The 24248-nt window shown below is 40.4% G+C and overlaps 2 protein-coding genes across 3 annotated transcripts in view; one reads left to right on the top strand and one right to left on the bottom strand.

Annotated features, from left to right (window-relative positions):
- The first annotated feature begins 686 nt into the window (after positions 1-686).
- LOC135470322 (ATP-dependent Clp protease proteolytic subunit, mitochondrial-like) lies at positions 687-9363 on the top strand. Of its 2 annotated transcripts, none has more exons than XM_064749185.1 (6): positions 687-798; positions 3625-3795; positions 5615-5711; positions 7175-7362; positions 7756-7861; positions 8858-9363. In XM_064749185.1, exons 1-6 carry the CDS (start codon positions 781-783, stop codon positions 8866-8868), a joined length of 591 nt encoding a protein of 196 aa, XP_064605255.1. In that variant the 5' UTR covers positions 687-780; the 3' UTR covers positions 8869-9363. The 2 variants fall into 2 exon arrangements, with proteins under 2 accessions (XP_064605255.1, XP_064605254.1); XM_064749184.1 differs by having other exon boundaries at positions 8543-9363.
- A 3424-nt stretch (positions 9364-12787) lies between these two features.
- Positions 12788-24248, bottom strand: part of LOC135470810 (protein shortage in chiasmata 1 ortholog-like) — a 52224-nt gene continuing 40763 nt past the window's right edge. Inside the window, exons 26-31 of the mRNA XM_064749853.1 lie at positions 22898-23020; positions 22496-22539; positions 21626-21729; positions 19228-21142; positions 17525-17664; positions 12788-12863 (exon numbers count right to left, since the gene is read on the bottom strand). Coding sequence (XP_064605923.1) covers positions 21669-21729; positions 22496-22539; positions 22898-23020 — 228 coding nt within the window. The 3' untranslated portion in view covers positions 12788-12863; positions 17525-17664; positions 19228-21142; positions 21626-21668. The remainder of the gene's footprint in view (positions 12864-17524; positions 17665-19227; positions 21143-21625; positions 21730-22495; positions 22540-22897; positions 23021-24248) is intronic.

The raw sequence follows: 24248 nt of genomic DNA, 5'->3' as shown, positions 1-24248 counted from the left end.
GAGGACAATTCGTTGGATAGAGATTCTATGTGCTATTTTCATACCCCGGACACCATTTTACTTTTCCATAATTAGCCCTTTTTACAGATGATAGTATTATGAACAGTTTTAATTGATTGACTGACTGATTCATTTAGGCTGATATGAAGACAATCAGTTTTATGGCACCTGGTACCAGACAGACATCCCCGCAGGGCCTTGAACCAGTGGGCGCTGGATTTGAACACGTGACCTCTCTGATGGGCTTATGCAACACAAGGTCAACTCCGTACACATTACAAGAAACATATCACTTTAACCATATATATATATATATATATATATATATATATATATATATATATATATATATATATCACAATAGCAGCGTAAAGAGTGAATTCAGTGCACTGCCAAACGCGTCACAGTCAGAGAGCAAAAAAAAAACAATTGAAGTATATAATCTTTTTTCCTGCAGAATGTCACTGAAAATAAATCCTACCTGTTGAGAACATAGGTGTTTCTCCGTACAGTGGTCATTTCAAATAATTCTAGATGTAAAATAACAGTTCATTAATTTACTTTTTAACCGTTATAACGGTGTGCACGAAGTTGTTTATCTTGTCGCCATGTATCTATCGCGCGTCTGCCACTCGCGCTACAACTACCGGAAGTGAGGAAAAGGGGCGCATAACTCCAGTCGCCATAGGCAAACCCACGTGAAATGACCTTAGATGAGAAAGCAAATGGTTAGAGGTTTCTCTTCGTTCCTCTATCTGTTCTGTTTGCGTAATATCCATCATGTTCGTGTTTACAAAGGTAACAGATTACAGAATAGCATTATCTTTATGAATGCGTGTTTTATCGGGATACAATGACAATTTACATGTAGGCCTATGTGTTGAGCAGACACTAAAACTCTGTAGCCTGTCATTACGTATATTTTGAGCATCAACCCTGCCTTGGCCCATAAGCTTGTCGTAAGCACATCTGCTTCCGGTGTTGTCTTCAATATACTAATGTTGTCCGCCAAATATTGTGTCTGTCCATACTCACAGTCGCCTCAACTATTAATTCTAGGTAGGTATCCAGATGTGCCATTACTAATTGACCAGAAGTCAAACGATCCACTGCTATATAGTATTCATCATCCATTAAGCCTATATAGCGTAGTTGTCAGTGTAAATAGTGTCATCATGCTTAGAGACGAAACTGGTACCGTCTCTCACCATCTTGAACTTACTCGTCACGTGAAGGAATCATGTAAATTTACTGTTATTTATTTATTTGACTGGTGTTTTACGTCGTACTCAAGAATATTTAACTTATACAATGGCGGCCAGCATTATGGTGGGCAGAAACCAGGCAGAGCCCAGGGGAAACCCACAACCATCCACAGGTTGCTGGCAAACCTTCTCATTTACAACCGGACAGGAAGCCAGCATGAGCTGGATTTGAACTCACATCGACCGCAAATTTACTGTCAAGTTTGAACTTTTCACACTCATGGGCTATTTTATTAGTCATCAGTCCAGCCAGTATAATGATCTACGTTAGCTTGTAATTACCAATATAAATAATCAACTTCCATTATGAAAATGATTTCTGTAAGAAACATGTTTATTGATGGTGATTAGGGATGGAATTTGTCCAGTTTCCGCGGGTTTCAGGTTTGTCATGTTTCATTTGTGTTGAATTTGGCAGTGATGACATATGGGTACACCCACCTGGAATTGATAGCTGAGGCGACTATGAGTACAGACAGACACGAAATTTGTATAGCGAGGACAATATGAGAAGTATGGAGGTTTCAAGCTTATGGAAAAGATTGAGCTGTAAAACATGAGATAGTGTACGTTTATCAGTAAGGTAGCACTAATCTGACAAGTTATAGCTGAAAGTCACACAGGAGCTGTTTCCTATGATTTTAATTACGTGTTCAAGTCCATCTCATGCTGGTGTGAAGGTCTGCCAGGAAGAGCATGGTCCCGACTCACCATGATGCTGGCACTCTTGAGTATGGTGTAAAACACCAATCAATCTATACTGCTGGAAATGGTCTGACCGCTTTGTTCTCAGGGCCTCGGTGGAAGTAAGCTCACCGCCCTGTTTTCAGGGCCTCGGTGGAAGTAAGCTCACCGCCCTGTTCTCAGGGCCTTGGTGGAAGTAAGCTCACCGCCCTGTTCTCAGGGCCTTGGTGGAAGTAAGCTCACTGCCCTGTTCTCCGGGCCAAAGTGGAAGTAAGCTCACCGCCCTGTTTTCAGGGCCTCGGTGGAAGTAAGCTCACCTCCCTGTTCTCAGGGCGTTGGTGGAAGTAAGCACACTGCCCTGTTCTCAGGGCTTTGGTGGAAGTAAGCACACTGCCCTGTTCTCTGGGCCTTAGTGGAAGTAAGTAGTGGACAACACCTGTAATTGTTTTGACAGTCGTAAAGAAATTTTCTTGAATGTTATGTGTGGAAAAGAATTGATACAGTTAGTTGCCAATGGTGTATTTACACTAGACATTCCAATTTCTTCCGTATAACTGACCGCTGTATTAGGAAGTAATTTTGGGTATGTATTAAACCCAAATGAAATAAATAAATCTGTAAGCTTTGTACCACATATAATATTCAATGTAAAAAATGTATATATGACTTAGAAATGATAGCAAGGGTACCAAATTGATCATCTGTAGGAGGCACAAGAATGCAAAACTTCAACTCAATACATAAAGTACTGAAATGGTGAATTTGGTAATTTTCAGTATTTAATATGCACACAGAACATCAGCAATGGAACATCTCTGTTGTGACATCATGCTTTATATCCATGTGAAACTTCAGTCATTACATACTGTACTTTTTTAGATACCGCCCCTGACATCTTGTTTAACTTTGATTGCAATACACAATACACAAAGTCAGGAATTTGGTAATTTACGGTATTTAATACGTACATACTGAAGCAATGATGGAATATCCCCCTCATGTTATTGTAGCGTACATCTGTGCAAGCCCTGATCTCAGTACCTGCGGGGGCCTCCATCACTCAGTTGTTTAGCGCACTAGCGCAGCGTAAAGACCCAGGAGCCTCTCACCAATGCGGTCACTGTGAGTTTAAGTCTAGCTCTTGCTGGCTTCCTCTCCAGCCATAAGTGGGAAAGTCTGCCAACGACCTTCCTCTTTGCTCGTGGGTTTCCCCCGGGCTCTGCCCCAGTTTCCTCCCACCATAATGCTGGCCGCAGTCATATAATTGAAATATTCTTGAGTACGGCGTAAAACACCAATCAAATAAATAAATAAATAAATATATTTATTTGGGTATAATTCTGAGTCCTTAAGAACATTAGTACTTATTAGCATTCTCTTATTTGACTTATCATTGCTGTGTGCCATGCATGTGTGCTGACATTTCTTAGGTTTGTGGACATGTCTGATAATACGTTTATATATAGCACATCTGTATGCTGTGCATGTATGGGAAATATAAACGCCCCATCTTCCACCAAATCTGATCCTATGTTTATTAAGCCCATGCTAACAGGTGATCATTTCATTATACAATCAGTGTGTTGAGAATGGCCCCTAAGGGATTTAACATCTTTTTATGGCTCTTATGCTATTTGATATTTCATCATATTTTTTTGACTGGTTGATCTTTCAGCATTTAATTCATCAGACAACCAAGTTGGCCTGTAGGAGAAGTTTTCATCAGTCCAGTAAAAGACTGCTCCCTATGGTGCCCATCGTTATCGAGCAGACGGGAAGGGGAGAGCGAGCTTACGACATCTACTCACGACTGCTCAAAGAGAGGATTATATGTGTAATGGGTCCTGTAAGTAGACAAATTCATTGGAGGTTATATGTGTGATGTATATACCAAGATCATTGGGGACCTATATCCTGTGTGTGATACATCTTGTACCCAGATCATTGGGGATTTATGTCCTGTGTGTGATATGTCTTGTACCCAGATCATTGGGGATTTATATCCTTTATGTGATATGTCTTTTACCACAGTGATTGGGGATTTATGTCCTGTGTGTGATATGTCTTGTACCCAGATCATTGGGGATTTATATCCTTTATGTGATATGTCTTTTACCACAGTGATTGGGGATTTATGTCCTGTGTGTGATATGTCTTGTACCCAGATCATTGGGGATTTATATCCCGTATGTGATATGTCTTTTGCCAAGATCATCAGGGATTAAATAACATGTGTGAATTTATGCCTTGTACCAAGAACATATTTTGCGTGTGATATGTCTTTTACCAGCTGAATTTCATCGGGGATTAAATCCCATGTGAATCATAATAAAGTTTTTTATTTCAAAAAATAAAAAAAATAAAAACAAAAAATAACTTTATTTCAAGAGGGTAGTATACATGGATATGCAAACTCAGTCAGCCAGAGGTTGATTTTCTCTGAGGCCCTCAAAAGGGGAGTTCCCAACACCTTGCCCAGTCTGAGTTACTGACATTTGTTTGCTTAAAGCTTCAAGCAGCGGTAGAGCGTCCCCTTTGGGAGTAGTAGATCCAGGGTCCATCCTGGGTCGAGTCACCCCTAAGACTTTAAAAAAAGAAGTTGTAACTTCGTCGCTTGGCGTTCGGCATGAAGGGGATAGTGCAACTAGTGGTATCAGTATTATGGCTCGGGCGGGGCAGCTTACTTGCCTTTGGTAAGGCGCCTCAGTAAAGCAGCACTAGATAGACGGGTGCAAATCCGCCCTGCAACAAGGAGGCACACTTTAAGGATTCCTTCCTCGTCATATGACTGAAAAATTGTTAAGTACGACGTTAAGCCCCAAACACTAACTCACTCACTCACTCAAGCAGCAGTTACATGGATTGAAACAGCTTTAAAAAACAAAAAAGGTAAACTCTATTACTGGTACTTTGGACAGTTGCCAAAAATGCATTGTATGACTGTATATTAAGATGGAACACCTTTTCCCATATTTAACTTAGGAAATACACAATTTGGCAAAGAAACATTTATTTTCAGTTAGAATTTACGCAGGGAAGGGTGCCACAATAAGTGAAAATGAATTAAATTCATTTGTAATCTCAAGAGAGAGTCATCATAGTCCTCCGTGAAAAGAGCATAATGGTTTCTGTCGTTTTGAGGCCAAGCTGGTGTTATTTCACATCAATGTAGCCCAAGTGTTCTTAGTCCGCGTCATTCTGTGATGTGGGCATTGAAGACGTCTAGTCTTCTGTACATCTGCGGGAGAGATTGTCAGTAGGCCAACATGTAACTTGTCAAAATTGGTTAATTGTTTTTCACAAACATTATACTTTCTTTGAGCCATAAAATTCTTCACCATATCCTTAGGCACCAATCAGACAAATTAATAAATCTGTGATGCCAAGAATGGGACTTAGCTCAGTGAGCAGTTCTAAGATTTCAATCATGAGGCACGTGAGCTGCCGATTACCATATTCAACTTGTCATTTGAATGAGAGAGTGCTATTTCATGCGATTGTGGCTTTCAGCGAATCGCTTTGTCAGAAGTCACAGCTTTGTCATAGCTTTAATATGAAATAGTCTGACTTGTCCTGTGACTTGTCACAGTGGCAAATCCCACTGTATGAACACGGTTTCATACGAACTGAAATTCATGTAAAAAGGCACTCTCATGTTGTTTTAGATATCGGATGATTTATCCAGCCTGGTGGTTGCCCAGTTGTTGTTTCTGCAGTCTGAGAGTAATAAGAAGCCCATTCACATGTACATAAACAGTCCAGGTTGGTTGTCTAACTTCATCTGCCTTCAGAATCATGAGATTTTCCTGAGTTATTGTGCTTTGTCTGTGGCTTTATGTCAGGAGAAGCGGGTGGTTTATTACTGGACACTCTGGTTTCCCCCCTCTGTAAACGAGACAGCTGTCAAATACATGTAAGCAAAAACTTTCCGAGTATACTGTTTTAACATTCAGTCAAGTAAGGTAAATGAACTGAAAGGTTTTCAAGACCATGAATGTCCATAAAAAGCGGATAGAATATTTTAGAATCAGTCTGTGAAAACACTTGATTTTTATTTATGTATATTGTTGTTTCAGTGTTAACACATTTTTTCCGATGATTTTGTGTTTTCTCCAAATGCCATCTGCATTTGATAATTATCATCATTGTTACATGTATACTGAACAAAAAAAGAAGCTTCACATGTATTACTTTATGTTCCAAATACCCACATATAGAAGACAGTGTGTTGCTGCTGGACAAATTTGGTTTATGGACATATTGAGCATGCACTAAAACAGGATTAAACATTAAGGTGCGCTTGGTGCACCCTCCACAGTCAACAGGAGCATGATGTGGTCACATTTCAATTTCACAAGGACTAGCCATCTGTATTGCAGCTTTCGCGTTCACAACAAGGCAACGTTGAACATTCTGAGGTTGTCGTCTTTGAAACGCATCTCATTTATGTTTGATGGGATTGAGGTCAGGTGATCACGATGGCACACTCCATGACGTCAACACCCGTTAAACACAACCTTAGTCCATTGTCTCTGGTTCCAGCGCAGGTGAAGCTATTCCCAGTATAGACCTTTATTACAGTCACCTGTGTCAGATTCGGCCTAACATGAGGAAGTTTGGCATGAAGATGAGCAGCGCACCAGCAGTTAGGTAATAATGATGGTCTGGTCTGGTCTGGTCTGGGCAGTTACGCGACCCTTAACAGTGAACATGTGTCCTGAGGTTGTGAATTGTCCGTGTACTGCATCTCATGGCACGTGCAAAAGCTGCAGTAGACTGGTAATCCTGGAGCATGCTGACTGCACGTTCAGCGCTAGTAAGGTGTGGCATGACAATTGTTGCCAATTCTCTCTCAAGGATTGTTGGCGTGTTTTTTCTAATCGCCAGCAAATTCTCCTCACACCTACGTGTTCAGCCACATGAAATTGTGGTCATGTGACCTCGCACAAGTCCAAAATCGCGTTTTGACAAAAGATCATGCGGCATGACCCGTTCCCTCCTTTCCAACACATGGTTCACCACAATTACGATTGGCCATTATCGTATTTGCCCATATTAACTACTTTGTAGTACCCATTTTCAATATAATTTTTTTTTGTTCAGTATACATGCTGAAAAGATTTGTGCCACAACTGTAAGTTTGCCAGAAAAGCCTAAGTGTCGTGCTTGGCAGGTTTAGCCACAACAAAATGCATTGGATCTTTGTTAATATTATATTTGTACAGGTGGTTCGGTGACTGCAGGGTTAGGCATATACGACACCATGCAGTATGTGCTGCCCCCTATAGCCACGTGGTGTGTTGGACAGGCATGTAGTATGGCCTCGCTACTTCTGTGTGCAGGGAGCCCAGGCATGAGGCATTCCCTACCTAACTCAAGGATTATGATACATCAGCCTTCAGGACAGGCATCTGTGAGTACTCGGTAGTCATGGAACAATTCGTCCATAGCATGTTAAATAGGTAATACAACAGATTTTTGGCAAAATAAAATCCATATTTCCTAATCAAATCACCTTTCTTGTTAACCAAGAATAGTTCAAATGACAATGTTCGCCCTTGAACAAGATTAGCATCTTACTGTAGTTCTTCAGTTTTTTTTTGCGAGTTTGCAAGATAAATGGGAAAATTATACTTTTTGTTAAGCCCTAAAATTTGCCAATCCAACCAATTACCCCAAAATGGTATTAAAAAGATGCATAAAATAGCTAAGAAGGTTGATCTTTCATATGCCAAAAACATTGAGAAACTCGGGTATCTCAAGTATTGCGTTAAACAACATTTGACTGGGTTTATATAATTTTCAGGGACAAGCCACTGATATACAAATACAAGCTGAGGAAATCCTGAAACTGAAGTCTCAGATAAACCGGCTGTATGTAAAACATACAAAACAGGCTCTGGAGACAATAGGTAAGGGGAGCAAGGGGAAACCTTTGTTGATACTCAAGTTCGTTGTTGAGAAATGATTATGGCTCAGTAACTCTTTTTTCCTCCGTTGACTTTTGATTTTAATTGCAGGTATGTGTATAAAATGTTATTTGGGTGGTAAATGTATAATAAGACAGATGAAGCTGAAAATTCTACCACAAACCAAGTCCATTTACATTTACTACTCAATTCTGATTGGCTGCATGCCATACTACTGTCTTCCTTGCTAAACTACTAGGTTTTGTGTTTTTCTGCTTAACCATTTCATAAAGTTGTCGCCTTACGGATTATATTTTCTTTTGAGAAATATTTCGAGAAAGCATTTATTCCTTGCAGTAATAACATACCAAGTCGTCAAATATCACTTGACTCTCCTATGGAAAAAGGTCCTTTTTTTAAATATGGTGCAAGATGGAGTATTTCAGGTAGCCGGCAACCTGCGGATCGTCGTGGTTTTCCCCCGGGCTTTGCCCGGTTTCCTCCCTCCATTATGCTTGTCGCCTTCGCATAAGTGAAATATTCTTGAGTACGCTGTAAAACACCAGTCAAATAAATAAATAAATAAATTTCAGGTAGCCTCTCCGAATCAAGTAAAAAGTGTATGTGTTGTGGTGTGCAGTGTACTAGTGGAACTTTCAGCTGCAACTACACTTCTTGTTTCAGAGAAAAATATTGAAAGAGATCGCTTTATGTCCCCGCAAGAAGCTAAGGAGTTTGGTCTTATAGACTCTGTCCTGGAGCACCCACCGGCTGTGGAAGACGAGCACAAATTGGAGACATGATGCCATGGTTGTGCATAAACGATTTTGTTGTTCTGTCCACAAAACGAGAGTGCCCTAATTATTCTCAAGTCCATCACCTGGATGTAATGCTTCACAATAACCATCAGACAGCAGTATGCTTACAGAGAACTTGATTTGCCTCTAACAGTTTGCGTACTGACTGAAGCTGATGTAGACTTTCTTTTTGGTATTTCAGACCAAAACTGACATCACTAGCAAGATGTGGAACGCATATCTATAAAGCTTTGGCAATAAATATGAGTCACAGGAAAATTCAGATACAATTGCACACCTGAGAATGCATTACAGTCTCAGACATGATTGCTCTTTACAGAGGGATACACCTCCCCTCCAAACGATAATGCATTAGTACTGGCCTAATTCATCATCTGTTTAAGGGTTTAACACCGCGGTGTTTGTTGTGTATTCTTCCCCGCTGTGAGTTGCAGGCCGTGGGCAGATATACATATTAAATACAGATGACCTATCAAACAACATCAAGTGTGTCATGTAACAAATTGGCCTGTACGTTTACCTCCCCGAGTAATATCATTTCATGCCGTTAATGACTACAGATAATAGAATTTGAGTTAAAACTCGTTAGATCTGCTTCATGATTTATATAAAGGCAAACAATCGGTATTTCCTTCAGTGAAAAGTGTTATTTTGCACAGTTTATGGAAATCGTTTTTTTTTTTTTTGTTTTTTTTTTACACCCAGACCCACCCATGACGCTAAAAAAGAAACACTTGTTTCAAGACATTCCAACCTGAGCTCAGTGGTATGTCATAATGCATGTACAGTAACCTTTTACATTTCTACGTCACGCAACAATAAGACATGACGTCATACATACGTAGCTTTGACGTATCTAGGTCTACTGCTATGGCCTAAGCTTGGCGTTGATTGGCCTAAAATGCATGATTTCTGTGGAGGAAGTAAAACAGAATGGCAGCGTGAAACCCGACACACAAACACCACTACGGCGGTGTTAAACCCGATGCCGATTCAGCAGTTACACACCAAACACCAATACAAAGGAGTTAAAGTGTATCATATCCAAAAAAAAAGATGAAAATGGGGCAAAAATGGCATATTTCATGCTGACATTCTCTTTCCCCCCATCCACAGAAGTCTGGCATTTTAGACCCAATCAGCGACAAGCTTAGGCCAGTGCAGTTGACGTATATATTTCATCTGAAGCTGCATATGTATGACAACGTGTCTCATTGGTGCATGATGTAGGAATGTAAAGTTTAAGACAAAAAGAGATAGAAAGTTTCGTAAAAACAAAAGCGATATAATGAACGTGCAAAATAACACTTTTATCACTGAAGGAAATTTCAGTACATGACTTCTATATAAATCATTCAAGCAAATCTAACAAGTAAACAAACTCAAATTTTTTTGTTTGTAGCCATAAACAGCATCAAATGACACATTCGATGTTGTCTGAAAGGTCATCTCCATGTAATATGTATATTTGCGCACGGCCCGCAACGAACGACGGGATAGAATTAATAGTAGTCTGTACTCTCTACCTATTGCTAAAGATAGCAGCATCGGTAGAAGCACGAAATGTGGAAGAACTCACTATGACACATATTCAAGGGGTGTTGCATGTAAATGAATGAATGGTAGGTTATACAGACAAAACTAAAACAAGAATGTTCAGTTGTCATGGTAAGGAAAGCTCATGCAGGAGATTCCTTTCCTGTATATCAAACACATTAAAAAAAAAACAGTTTTTCTTACCAATTTGTATTCTGTTTCATTGGGGTATTTCTACAAACATGCCTCATTCCAAAGTACAGTTCCAGGTCAGTGAGTTCACACTGCCATAAATGCATTATGACATGAAGATAATGTGACCTGGAATGGCAAAGCAAGTGTTTGTCTCCAGAAATAAAATGACCTTACTCTTTTTGAAGACCAGACAGATGTCTAGGTCTCTGGAGAAGTCTCTCTGTGTTTCAGGGCTCTGGACGACTGCTGTCCAATTCCAGTAAGTGTAGTGTAGTTGATTTACCCTTCCTAAATAACGTTGTGTTTCGGTTTAAGAACGTGTTTTTCATATGTACTTGCTAACGTTGTGTGACTGGGGATACAGTTCATGTAAAAGTGAAATCTCGCTAATCAACGCGAGTTTTCTACCTGTGGTGGTTCTCATCTGACAATATACAGATTTTACCTTACGTGAATTTCAAAGCATTTTATTTTAAGCAATCTCAGTATATTCTTCATGACTAGAAGAAGAAGTTATATCTCGGATAGAAACCATCTGTAAGCAACATTTGTAGAAAACACTAACAGTGCAATACATTTACATAATGAATATCTTTAGCTTCAAAACTACACCAGGATAAATGAAGTCATAAAGCTAGGAAAAAGACAGACGGGTCTGGCCATCTTTAGCGCCTGGCATTCTCTCCAAGCCCAGCCGCTTTCTCTTAGACGGGATCAGTGACAGCATGCCGGATTCATCTGCCGCATTCCTTGCAAACGAGTCTGTAATAACAATCATAAAACTCCTGCTATATTTCAGCTCTATAGTGGCACGAACACGTTCAAATCAAGAAGCAGTGAATGGTATTCGATGTGATAATGAGAGCATTTAAAATATAATAAGGCGTATATATTCTGAAAAAATGGATGTTCTGAATTATAACACGGTTCGTATCTGCTTTCTTAAGTTTACGTCTATCACATATTAATTTAGGTTGTGGAAGAAGCCAGGAAGGAGACACCGGAAAGGCACAGGAGCAATCTCCTCTAGCTTGATGTTAGCTTCCACACAATATAGTCTCGAACACGCAGACCGAACGAAGGAATCTTGTTAGATTTATTATATTTCTCTACTGTAACGTATAATGGATCGGAAAAAAAAAGCAGTCACAGGGAGGATTTGTTGAATGAGGTTTAAGCTTTTAAGCGTATTGAGGGCTGAGTTTTATACGCCTGTGGTAATTATTGAAGGCTCATCAGCCTCAACTGGTGAGGTTCTGAATGCACCAAGACTGAGTGTCAAACCTTTGTGGTGGACAGGATCCGAAATTTTTAGGTACGATTTCCTAGCTTGAAATGATGGACCCATAGTCCAATTTACACCTCACCAAAGATGGATGCAAATTTATTACAACAGAACGGTTAGCACCCCAAGCGACCTTAATCATACAGATATCCTTTTTACATACTGGTTCGCCACAAAATTTAAGCCCAGGGTCTAAAATGACCGTTCACGACAAAAATGCATTGAAAATCTAAAAGCATTTTCAGTTGCCCATTTCTCAATCTTATTGAGACAAAGTCGCAACTGACGTTCGATGTTATCCATATTTTTAACACGGTAGCATTTAAAGAAATCATCAACAAATAAAGAATCCTCTGTACCTGATGTTAATGTTTTGGCTAGGCTATTTATTTTGATGCTAAGTTAGTGACAGTATACTGCCCTGGCGTACACCCATTTCTTGCTCATCACTCAGACAGTGGATCCCACCCGTGCTTTCTGACATAAATAATGGCAAGCAATCTTCAAAAATGTGAAAGGTCTTTAAAGATTCACTGTTTCCAGGCGGTGTATACCTTGTCAAGATGGTAGAAGATAGGTCCCATATGTTCATTATTAATAAAACCATCTCGAACGAAAATCTGAAATCGAACAAAGTTACCTTGATGCAAAACACCTTCGTTTCCAGATCCTCCTTAGATACAAAAGTTTTTCCTGCCCTCATCATTTATATTATTACTGTCCCAAAGAGGGTTATGGGTATCAAAATCCCCCATTATATCAGTTTGCAAGGGCAACTGTTCTGTTAACTTATGGAACTCAGAAACTGACAAAGGAGAATAAGGGGGAATGTAAACCGAACACAATGTACTTGTTTCAGAAAAAGCCACAGCCGGGCGACACGCATCCGCGGCAACATGGAAATGGTACTTGTGTCGGCCTAGCCTGTTTCCCACGGGCTCTGCCCAGTTTCTTTCCACCATAACGCTGGTCGCCGTCATATAAGTGAAATATTATTGAGTACGGCATAAAACACCAATCAAATAAATAAATCAATCAAATAGTTCGCATGTTTTCACAGGTGTCTTGCCCAAATATGATTACTTCACTTCCGTGCCCCTTATCGACTGGTCTTACCATTAAGACTTGTGGTTCTGGGTTGTGGAGCAAATCTTTTGTTTCCATAAAGCAGCTGTGAAAGACAAAATTGTCATAATTACTCAATGATCAGTTGCCATAGACATTTGAATCTATTTAATCACTAGATTAAATATATTGATTTCCTTCATCTCTCAATCTTTTTCTTTTTATTAATACACCAGAGCAATTTAGTCTGCGGGAAAACCGGTGGAAGAAAACCACCTACTCATTGTCTACACGACCTGCTCATCGTTACCGGACTAAAATGTCACGACCGATAGATAGATACGAGCTGAGGTTTAACGGAAAGCATCATACATACACCGTAAAATCATATTACAGTTTTAAAACATTGCCGGTCCGAATGACTGCCAGAACCAAGATACAACACCATACAGGTCGCCTCTAAATCCATTAATTTGCCAAGCCTACGGTGACATTCAGAAGAATTCCGAGGGACACGCGAGACCTTAGCTGATTGGCCGCATCAGTGTATTGCACCTGAAACCAAGCCTTCGGGATGGCGTCCCATATGTTGGCCAAATGACCACCCTGTTTCACAACCCCACTACCTCAAAGTCCACTAGTCCATGGGCCAAGGCCAAAAATTTCACATATTGGTACCACCCAGGGTGGCCAAAAAAGTTGGTACATGTACAAAAGTTGGTAATCCATGCTTCAATATAACAGTCCTCATAGATGAGCAGCTTTGAGTGGGTTATTCCCCCTTTAATAAACATACTTATTGTTCAATGTGCTCTTGCACTGCCAACCATCACACAATAACAGCGCTATCTGAATCCACAATCAACTCAGGAACAAAGTGTTTACCTTTAGAAATACTTCCTTAACCAAGCTCATCTTCTCAAACATAATGGCAGATTTGTTGAAAGATCACATTTTAGCCTTCTATGGGTTGAGAGAAGGCTGCTACAGGGGCAAAAAGGGCTGCATTAGCAGTTTTGGACTGAAGGCAAAGTTTAAAACGAAAGACAAAGTTTAAACATTTTATAGCTCTCTATCATGGTTGTTTTAACAATTAACTGTTGACTTCAGGTCTAAATATCCGAATGGTAAATTCCAAATGGCACACAGTAGGAGTCTTTTTTTTCCATAACCCCAAACACCAATGGAAACTGCAAGGCTTTTAATTCTTTCAGAGGGACATTCATACTCTCATTTATCTGTCAGCGGACGCCATGGATGTTTAATCAAAATGTTGCTCCTTAATTTGACATCTTAACTGCATGTTGCTTTTAATTACGGAACCCTGGGTGTTGGCAGTCTTTGGTTCGTTGTGTGGACAAGCTGTCTGGATAAAGGAGAAGATTTCTCTTCTCATCCGAAAAACAAAGTAAAGTGATTCATCCAACTCACTCTGAAAGATGATTTTGTTTCTGGACGTGTTGACCTTGATGCTAAATTTGTCAAGCGTAGCACTTTTCGATTTAGAAGAACATTCGTTATAAGAACAGCTTTTCATTGTACGTTTCCATTAACTCTACAGTCTGTTTCTGTTCCTCCCCTGCACTACTTGGAGGAATAAAATGATTATGGATTAACACAAGTATTTCTTGAGGACTCTTACTTGCGTACTATCTAGAGCTTCTGAAGCACAGCAGCAGCATCGAGGTCCGCCTGGTGTTGGGTAAAGATTTTGTGGTCAAGTTTTTAGATTGCTGTTCTAAGTCTGTTGTCATCTGCACCAAGCTAAGCAAACTGGATAGGAGGCTGCTTTGTTTTCATCCATGAAAGAGCAACTGCACCTGCATGATAATCTTTGAAACATCTTTGTAACCTTTACTGCTAGGAGAGAGTACGCGCACATCTTCATCTATAAAGAGTGAATATCTTCAGATCTATCAAACATCGCTTTTCAAGGGACGCTCTGGATGCAGTTGGTGTATCTCTAGAAAATCTAGAAGTGATACTAGTAGTTACTGGTAAATTACAAGTACGTTTGCATAGTACAGTCAAATCTTTGTCATGGTGAAAATGCTACTGAACCAGCTATCGTTACACTTTTGACATTGTCCGTGTTCAAGTTCTGTTGCCGCTCGTAGAATGTTCCATGTACTGAATCTTCTCGCAATATCAAGGATTCAGAGTCATTATCAAAGCAATGAATGATGCCTGGCTGCACGGTAGTGTCTTCATCAACGAATGATATATCCGTTAGGAAATAATTTGTTTTAAAGTCTATTCAGCTAATGCATTTATGGCTCTGTACAAGTATGCATTTTTATGTAGTAGTTTAGCAGACTGTATTTGTCACCTTATGTGACGTCAAAGATCTGAGATCTGTTTCATTCTTCCCAGCTTAGCTTTCAGGAATACAGATCTGTACTCTTCCATTCACTAAACTGAATCTCGATGTTTACGAGTATGCTGTCCTCAACATGTCAAAGCTGTACACTACAAAAACATGTTGCCTGCAATCCTTCAGTAATTCCTATTTCATATCACCCAGATATTCGTGAATAAAGACCACAACGTCACAATTAACACAAATGTATCTGTTTCTTCGGCAGGAAGCCAATCTTCGCTAACCGCTATTTTCAGTTAGAGCCTCTCACCAATGCGGTCGCTGTGAGTTCAAGTCCAGCTCATGCCGGCTTCCTCTCCGGCCGTATGCGGGAAGGTCTGACAGCAACCTGCAGATGGTCGTGGGTTTCCCACGGGCTCTGCCAATATCTTCTCTATAGTATCAAGTAAGACTTAATATCCTTAAGACCTTTCTGAAACTGAACAACACAGGAACTGCTGGACTAAGGATCGATATACATGTATTTATTCCACAGCTGACAAATTCAGATATGGCATGTCCTTTCGACCAGAGATATTTATACGCTGTCCAACAATCCCCTGCTGTCCAGGCTGTGTCCGTTGGAACAAGTTTTACGAGTTTCTTATCACTTGTACATCTGGCCAGACCGCATATTACTGCATAAAGCTCTCGATCAAAGATCAAAGATAAATAACTGTTGGTGCAGGCCTACTACCGTTTATACGGGTTGCCAGCTCAGTATCTGTGAATTCACCGCAGGAACCTCGGTTGGAATGTGCGGTAACATGTATACCCACTGGGGATGGGTTGACCTGTGACCCAGTTTAAATCACCTGCAGATGCAGTGGGCATTCCTGGTTCAGGACACCTTCTCCAGAGGGGCGACTTTGCCCACTAGTGGACTGGATTCATGCTGAAGTTTTGAATCTCAGCTCAGCTTGGCTAATGGCTCTCCAGGGCCCCCAAAAGTCCGCTAGACCTTTTTCTCGCCTCTATCATTTGATGCCCGCTCTTAAGTGTCCAGAATAGGGTGCAACTTTTAGTCCTCCTCGCAGCCTGCAAAGAGGGATCCATTGTCGGTCCCTGGGAAAGATTAACAGGCTCATCAACGAATGAAGTTTGGACGCCCATGTAATCGGACTACCTAATGGCAGACCCCAAAACGCTTGCAGACAGCAAAATGTCCGGTATTAGACACCTCTGCCGGACAGCCCGTTCTAGGTAAATGAAATTAGCCATGAACCCGTTCAGCATCACTGGAATAATGGGATATCGTTAGGTGGTCTCTACCCATCTCCTGAAATCGGAACCGAAACCCAAGATCAGGACATCCACGATGAAAGACCATTCCAGCCTATTAAAAGCCTTCTCATTATCCAAATACGTGGGGAGGTCTGCCAACAGCCTGCACATGGCCATGGGTTCCCCACGGGCTTTGCCCGGTTTCCTCCTACCATAATCCTGGCCGCCCTCGTTTAACTAAAATATTTTGGGCATGGCGTAAAACACCCAGCCGCCTTACAAGACTTTTTTTCATTCGCCCGTGGAAATTTCGCGATTTCCACCATATGAACGCTCCAATCACTAAGGGCAGAACTGAGCCACACGAGATAAAGGAAGCCATATTCATGCTAGCTGAAACTAACGGAAGAAACAAAACTGCCGCTGGTAGATCTTCAAACATTTTACCTATTGTGGACTGCTGGTCAGCAAAACGTTTTAAACGTTTCAACTTTGACCCTCATTGTCACTGGACAATGTGAAGTAATGTAAGGGGTGGACTCCCTGGACTACAATGTAAACCTTTTCCCAGCAGTCTTGTCCAGACACATAAGATAAATGGCCTATGCTTCCTTATCAATCTTAGAATCCTTCCGCATGGCACAATAATGTACCCAAAGGAAAGTGGTGACGTGCACCAAAGCCTCGCCCTGTCCATGCATGAAAGCCGAAAAAGCTTCCACTGGAGTATCGCAGATGACGGAGTCCCCCGTTTCAGAGTGTCCTCCTTTGGAACAGGCATGTCATCATCCCCAGAATCCCAAGCTGTCACCACATCCTTATCCAGATGAATGGTGTCCAGAGCTGCATCTGGGGCCGTGCTCCACAGTGACTGGCAAGTCTCTTTTTCTCGGCAGCCGTTGCGTTTGCTGAGCACACTAAGAGTCACTCCAAGCAAAGTGATTTTCTCAAAGGACCATTTGATGTCCAAGGAGGCGTCTGTTCTCCCAACTTTTGTTTGTTTTTGACCGTTCGTACATGACTAAGATAGATTACAACTGAAAGTTAGACGCCCTTACAGTCGAACCAGATTTCCAGAACTCACAACAGGGGTGAAAGAGGATTTGTGGTCAGACTTATGCACATTTCTCCACATTAGAACTAAGACACTAAGAGGTGATCCATTTTAACCAATGCATACATACCTGTGCCGAGTTTGGCTTGTCCCAAGCCATGTAGTCATGGTCTCCTGGTTTGATCTTATTTAGGCTGTCCTCGTCCAAGTCCAGGTCCATGGGTGGGGAATCCCCCTCTTGCACCATCAACCCATCAGTAGCAGAAGGCTCTATAACAACATATACACATGCTGTCAGTAGGGCAGTGTTTTCAGCGCTTTGAGCCAATCTAAAGATTACTCCACTATTCGGTTTTACGACCAAAAATGAACATAAAGAAATTACCTGTGTATATCAGTAATACCATATATAGTTTTTTTGTTTTTTTTGATTGGTGTTTTACGCTGTACTCAAGAATATTTCACTTATACAACGGCGGCCAGCATTATGGTGGGTGGAAACCGGACAGAGCCCGGGGGAAACCCACGACCACAACATATAGTTAACTAGTACAATAATTAAATAATATAATTGAAGACATACATCGCAGAACAGTTTCCAAAGATGCTTTTTAATTCTGCTTCACTAAATTTAGTATGAAGGCCTGCCATTATGCATGTCCAACTTGAAAAGTATTTAAATTGGGTACTATCCCACAAGAAACCAACTGGTCACAGGTAACCAGTAAAATACGGCCTCTTGTCAATTTACCTTTTTCAGGGTTTTGTTTTAAGCCTGTTCATAGTAGCAATTGAACTATATTATGTACCATTTTTGCAGCAATGAAAACAGTGAAAATCAGAAAAGAAAAATTACCCAAAATTTTTTAAAACGTAATAAAGCCAAGCAAAATTTGAGTCGCTATAGCGTCAGCACTTCAGAACAATTTGGAACAACTTTTGCCAACCAAAAATGGAACTTTCATTTGGTACAAGTTTTGTTCCTTTATCCTGTATTCTGTCAGTATGTCGCCAAATATTTGCCTTTTATGCCGCTCAGTTTATTAACTGTCGCAAAACTGTTGTCAAGAATAGATGAGACAAAATATGATTTCTGATCAGAAGCTTGAACTACACAAGAACCAGTACTTTTTATACTTAATTCAAAAATTTTTGATCACCTGATACTGTGATTATGCAAATAGGTTAACTCTCACAGTTTACGAGTGTTTCATCAAAGTGTTTTATCAGAAAATTAAATTTCTGCTCAATGAAATCTGCAGTTCTTGAGAAGATGTTTAAATTTATTCTATAGATGTCTGTACGAGAACTTACTTGAAAATTCAACTTGGACAGGAATAATTCTTTGAAAGTTGTAACCCTGAGGTCAAGGAGGTCCCAGATGTGTGCAAGTTTTTACAGTTGACCCAGTTTTGTTCTATTTTCATTGGCCAGTTCAAGGCTAATTTACATATGAAGGATTCATATGAAGAACTTTTAATTGCCTCCCAACTAGTCATCTATGCAGAACTCGGTTTGGGGGTTCTCACGAAGAAGATTCTTGAAGGGTTATCATATAAATCCAAAATGGCCGGCACGTGACATTGGGCGACAGATTTCTGATATACACTACTTTATACCATTGGCAAGTGCCCTATGAGTTTCAGCAGATTTGAGGTAGCCAAAAGTTTTCTCTATAGCCGTCGCACAAAACTGTTGCTCACAATCCCAACAAATTCAAAAGGCCGAAAGCTTGGAATCCTAACAATTCTTGATCACAGCATAAGAGCACAAACCAATCAATTACTCCATCAACTTAATACCAACACTGACACTTCAAGACAAACATTTTACCTTGTGGTGGATGGTTTTTAGGTAGAAGCTGGGAAAGTCCATTGCTTATTCGCTGGAAATGTGGGTGAGAGCAACTGGCCTGGAGGTGCATGTTATGGCCTGGCCTCACTGGCTGAGAATTGGTGTTTTCAGTTGTCAGAACAGGCCTGCTGCCCATAGCTGGCATTGAACTGTAACCATGGCGGACTGGTAAACTGCCACCACTGGAAGCAACAGTCTTTGACAAGCTGTTCATTTGCCTCTTGTACCCACAGTTCTGCTGGAAATATTGAGTACTGTTGGGACTGAAACCTGATTTGTTAGACACTCTGTTCTTGTGTGCAGGGCTTCGTCCAGTGTGGTTACATTTCTGATAGTACCCACTTACTTCTGAAGCAAACATGGTGTCAGGATTGGACAGGTCTGTTTCCCAAGAAAAATTTCTATCCATAGCATGTTGACGTCCTTTTAAATTTGGCTCAGTAGCATGTCTGAAAACAGTGCATTTCATGTTTTCTAAATGTCTGGAAGAGTACAGCGGAGCTGAATTCTTGTTGTGACCAACTGTAGCGTCATCTGGAGTAGCTCTTCTGATACTAGAAAGAGTGATATCCAGCTTTTGCTCGGGATCCAGATTCGAGGTGGAATGCTTCAAAGAATCAAGAAACTCGCTAACATAATTTTTCGCGCGGGCAGAACAACTAGGTGTCTGATATAAGTCATCGGGCCATGCCTCACTGAAATTATCATGCGTAGAAGTCTTCTTTTGATACATTTTCGAAGATGTACATGTAGGAGGACTTAGGCTTGCTACCCTCAGCACTTCACTCTGCTTTTGTCCTTGAATAAAAAATTTTTCAGTAGTTCCATAAGCATTCGACCTTGTCCTGCTGCTGGTGGATGCACCCTTGCTTTCCCCCCAAGGATCACGAGGCTTAAACCTATCAAGTTGATTACTGGAGGAGTTTACGGTCAATGTTAGCCCTGAAACCAGTTCCAGTGGGGTTTGAGGTAAGGTGTCAGTGGTCTTATTTATAACACGCATTTTACCATTACCACTTGCACCCATCAATAACTGTCCCTCCATCTCTGCCTTGGTGAACTCATTTGGCTGTGATAAATCAAATTCTTCACAATCCAGCTTTTCTGTGCCACAATCATTGTTGTAACTGTCACTCCTGTCTCCTGTCCACCTCTTGGCATCACCTGGAAATGCTGCTTTGTGAAATTTCTTTGGCTGTAATGGAGACTGGGGAATCTGATCATCTCCATAGCTCTCATTCTCATCACAGTAGTTCCAATCTCTCACAGAGGTGTCCAGGCTTGCATGGAGGTGCGAATCTGGCTGCTTTGGATGTTGGTCCATTCTATCATTTAGGTGTAGTCCCTGCAGGGGTAGTGATGATCCCTGTTCCAGGTGGAGCTCTGGATGTTCCTCTGTTTCATGAGGCTGCTGCTGACGTGTCCCAGATCGATATTGGAATGGTCCTACTGTCCTTGGTTGATGGGGCCTGGAGCAACAGCCCATGGTTGATGTGGGCCCGGTGCAACAGGCCTTGGTTGTGGGTCTGGTGCAACTGTCCTTAGTTGATGTGGTCTAGAGCAACAGCCCTTGGTTGATGTGGGCCTGGTGCCACAGGCCTTGGTTGTGGCTCTTGTGCAACTGGCCTTGGTTGAGGCAAGTCTGGTTCAAAGCTTTGAACCGTCTGTCTATCTGGCGCTTGGCAAGATCTTTTGTCAATAAATCTGTTGTCCTGTCTAGCTTGAATACGCATCACTTCTGGATCTCTCCAGCAATCAGAGGTTATTGCTGCCTTCTCCACATCAGAATAACTTGCCACTACAGACCTCCCTTGTGGTCTGGATTCAGTAACATCTGTGTCTTCTGTCGGATGCACAAGTGGGTCTTCATGCAGGCCCTCAATTGAACGAATCTCTGAAAGTAGATTTTCATTATTTACCGCAATGCATGTGTACTGCTAACTTGCAAATTAATCAAGTGGAACAACATCACAGTTGCCATACTTAAAGTTTACCTTAATTGTTTTAATGTGAAAGACCGTACATGTATGTGGTGCATATTGCACAACCCTTTATACATGAAGAAGTCAACATAAGAAACATCTGTAGAAATAGCTGTACCATTTTTTCTGGACTTTATATGCCACCTACATTGTAGACACTCTGAAGCATAATGGGCACCATTTAATTTTTCTTTTCCATGATTACAGATTAGGTCAAAAAGTTACAAAAATAAATTGAAGACAGTGTTGTTTTCAGCATTATATATGCATAGTCCTGCAGTAGGGTAGGGAACTGCTTAATGGTAACATGGTCTGGAATTACCGCTTTTTGGTGCATCACTCTTCAATACAACTACTGACAAAAAAAGGAAATCTTTTTTCAAAAAATTTGTTACCTGTATCACTTTTACAGGGAGGGAGGAAACAGTCAGCCTAAGATCAGGCAGCATTCATTAGCATCAGCTGTTCTAGAGTGGTCTTGCTCAGCATGAGCTTAGCACTGCAAACACAAAACAACAGAAACATACCAATACTGCATAATCACAATTCAAACTAAACCCGCATGTACTTAATACAGATGACCCAGCTGGTCGGTACTGAGACTATATTATAACCGTTGCCATCTGAGTTCCCTCTGGGCTTGGGCCAAAGATAGTACTTTATAGAATTGGTGTTGCTGAAAGACAGATGTTCAGGCATGAAGCAGTTAATACCCTATGTTTTCCAGAACTTACAATGAGCATATAGATTAAAGCACAAACTCTTGTGTGAACATTAATGGATACTACTGTAATTCTCCAATCTTTTGGCATGTTCGCGAGGTGTCAAGCATAATATGAAGACATTCTTCTGTGTTGACTGATTAAATTATACTCTTTGTGAAGCCCTGAACGAATGCAACCATGTGGTTTTGTCTCCAAAATCAAATTACAAATGTGCATAAATTGCACTGAAAGTTGATCTTTCATATGCGAAAAGGTTGGGGAATTTTGGTGGTTTATTTATCTAGAATAATAAAGGTGTTTAAATTTGACAAAATCAAGTACTTTCAAGGAATTATCCCAGAAGTATAGACCTTTATGAAAGCCTGCTTTTCTATAAAATTCAAGAGATTTCAAGGATTTTTAGGACCAGTGGAAATAAGTAAAAAAACATGTGAGCTCCATCAAGTTCCCCAAAATAATAGCTGAAAAGGGGCTGAGTAGTCATATCATAACATCTTGATTTTCATAATTAGCCTGTACTGTAATAATGTGATGAATTACCTCATGGAGTTGAAGCATGGAAATGCCAGCAAATACTCTTCTTCCTTTAAAACAGAACAGAACAACGTCAGTGTTACAACTAAGCGTAGCTAAAAAAATTCAGCTGGAGAAAATATTATAGGAAAAGTATGATAGGTTTTAAACTGTTCATGTTATTCACAATCTGTGAAACTGGTTACACTAAGTACATTCTAACATTGTATATTTTGCAGCATGTAATACAACACTTTATTGTTTACGTGGTTTAATTACCCAAAATATTTATCAGTTTGATATATGTAATTTCTTCCTTTTCGATACACTGTATATCTGAAAAACAAACAGCTGAAATTTGCAATCATATCTTCAATCAGGCAGTAACTAAATGCTGTCCACAGACATGTAAAATACGTTTGCACTCACAGGTGTCATCTCTTTTTCTTCAACTATATTTTTCATGTTCTCTGAAGTCTGAGAATGAACGACTTCTTCCCCAATGGTGCTGATCACCCTCGCAACTTCTTCAGTGTCCTTACAAACCACAATCTGGAAATAAACCTTAAAAAACTGTACTGTCAACAAAATGAGAGGCATGCACCAGTATCACCCTGATTGTAGCTAAGCCATACATCTCATAGTTCAAGAAAGTTCCACAGCAACTCCTGTTGGGGTGAACTATCTGTTTAATAACATACTTTACTTGACATGTCACCTAAGAAATGCCAAAATGAAATTTTAAACATACCTCAGACACAATCAACCTAAAGATATACTGCTGGCTTTCAGATCACAGCATAGCTATAGTGATTAGCACTTATAATTATTGCCCCCAAAACAATGTCCCATACATAACCTTAGATATATAAACATTAGGACAGTTAAATAGTTAATTTAAGTTGAGTCACAGCCAAAAAAAATGGTACTTGTTGCTGTACGCCTCACTTCGGGTTAGAGGTTAGAGCAAGGAAAAGGAACTGGTTATGTGTATATTGTATAATTTGATACAGTAGGATGTCATGTCTGGTGTCTTTGGCACGATACTACGACAGAGTATATGAACATACAATGATTTCATGAAGTCTTGTCGTCATGTGACTGAAAATTAAACCGCTTCAGTAGCCTAATGGTTAGAGAGTCCGTCTCAAAGTCAGGAAGCCCTGGAAAATACCCAGATTGGGTAATACCAAAAATTGTTGCCTCGCTTGGCCCTCATTAGAGCAAGGTTACAGCCAGGAAATAGGACTGGTTAGCCCTACATGTATGTCAGTATATTGTAAATGGGCGGGGTGTTATGTCTGCTGTCTTCGGCATGATACTACAGTGACGGCAGCCCTTTGACAACATGGACTCGCCTGCCACAACAAGACATGGTATACACACACCTACATGTGATGAGTCCACCCCGTCATATGACTGAAAAATTGTTAAGCACGACGTAAAAATCCAAGCATCCCAAGGATTCACAGAAGTCCAAATTTTACAATCCGAAACATTACCAAATTGAGCTGAAAAAAATTTAGCAACCAGTTTGGAGTGTGTATTGAGTTCAAATATCTTTCACAAACCAAGTTACATTTTATGTTGTATTGTGCCTTTATCTATATATTTCTGATAACATCTATTTTACAACTTGAAACTTTCAAGTTGACATACAAATATTTTTATTTTAGAGGTTTTCTTTTTATATTAATATAAATACTGTTCATTTAATACTGCAGTTTCACATTAGATACACATTTTCTGCTTGATTTTCCATGAGAAAATGGCATTTTGT

The sequence above is a fragment of the Liolophura sinensis genome, chromosome 7 (assembly GCF_032854445.1).
Source record: "Liolophura sinensis isolate JHLJ2023 chromosome 7, CUHK_Ljap_v2, whole genome shotgun sequence".
NCBI lineage: Eukaryota > Metazoa > Mollusca > Polyplacophora > Chitonida > Chitonidae > Liolophura > Liolophura sinensis.
Note: the sequence above shows the minus strand (reverse complement) of the source record. Positions and strands in the feature narration are given on the sequence as shown.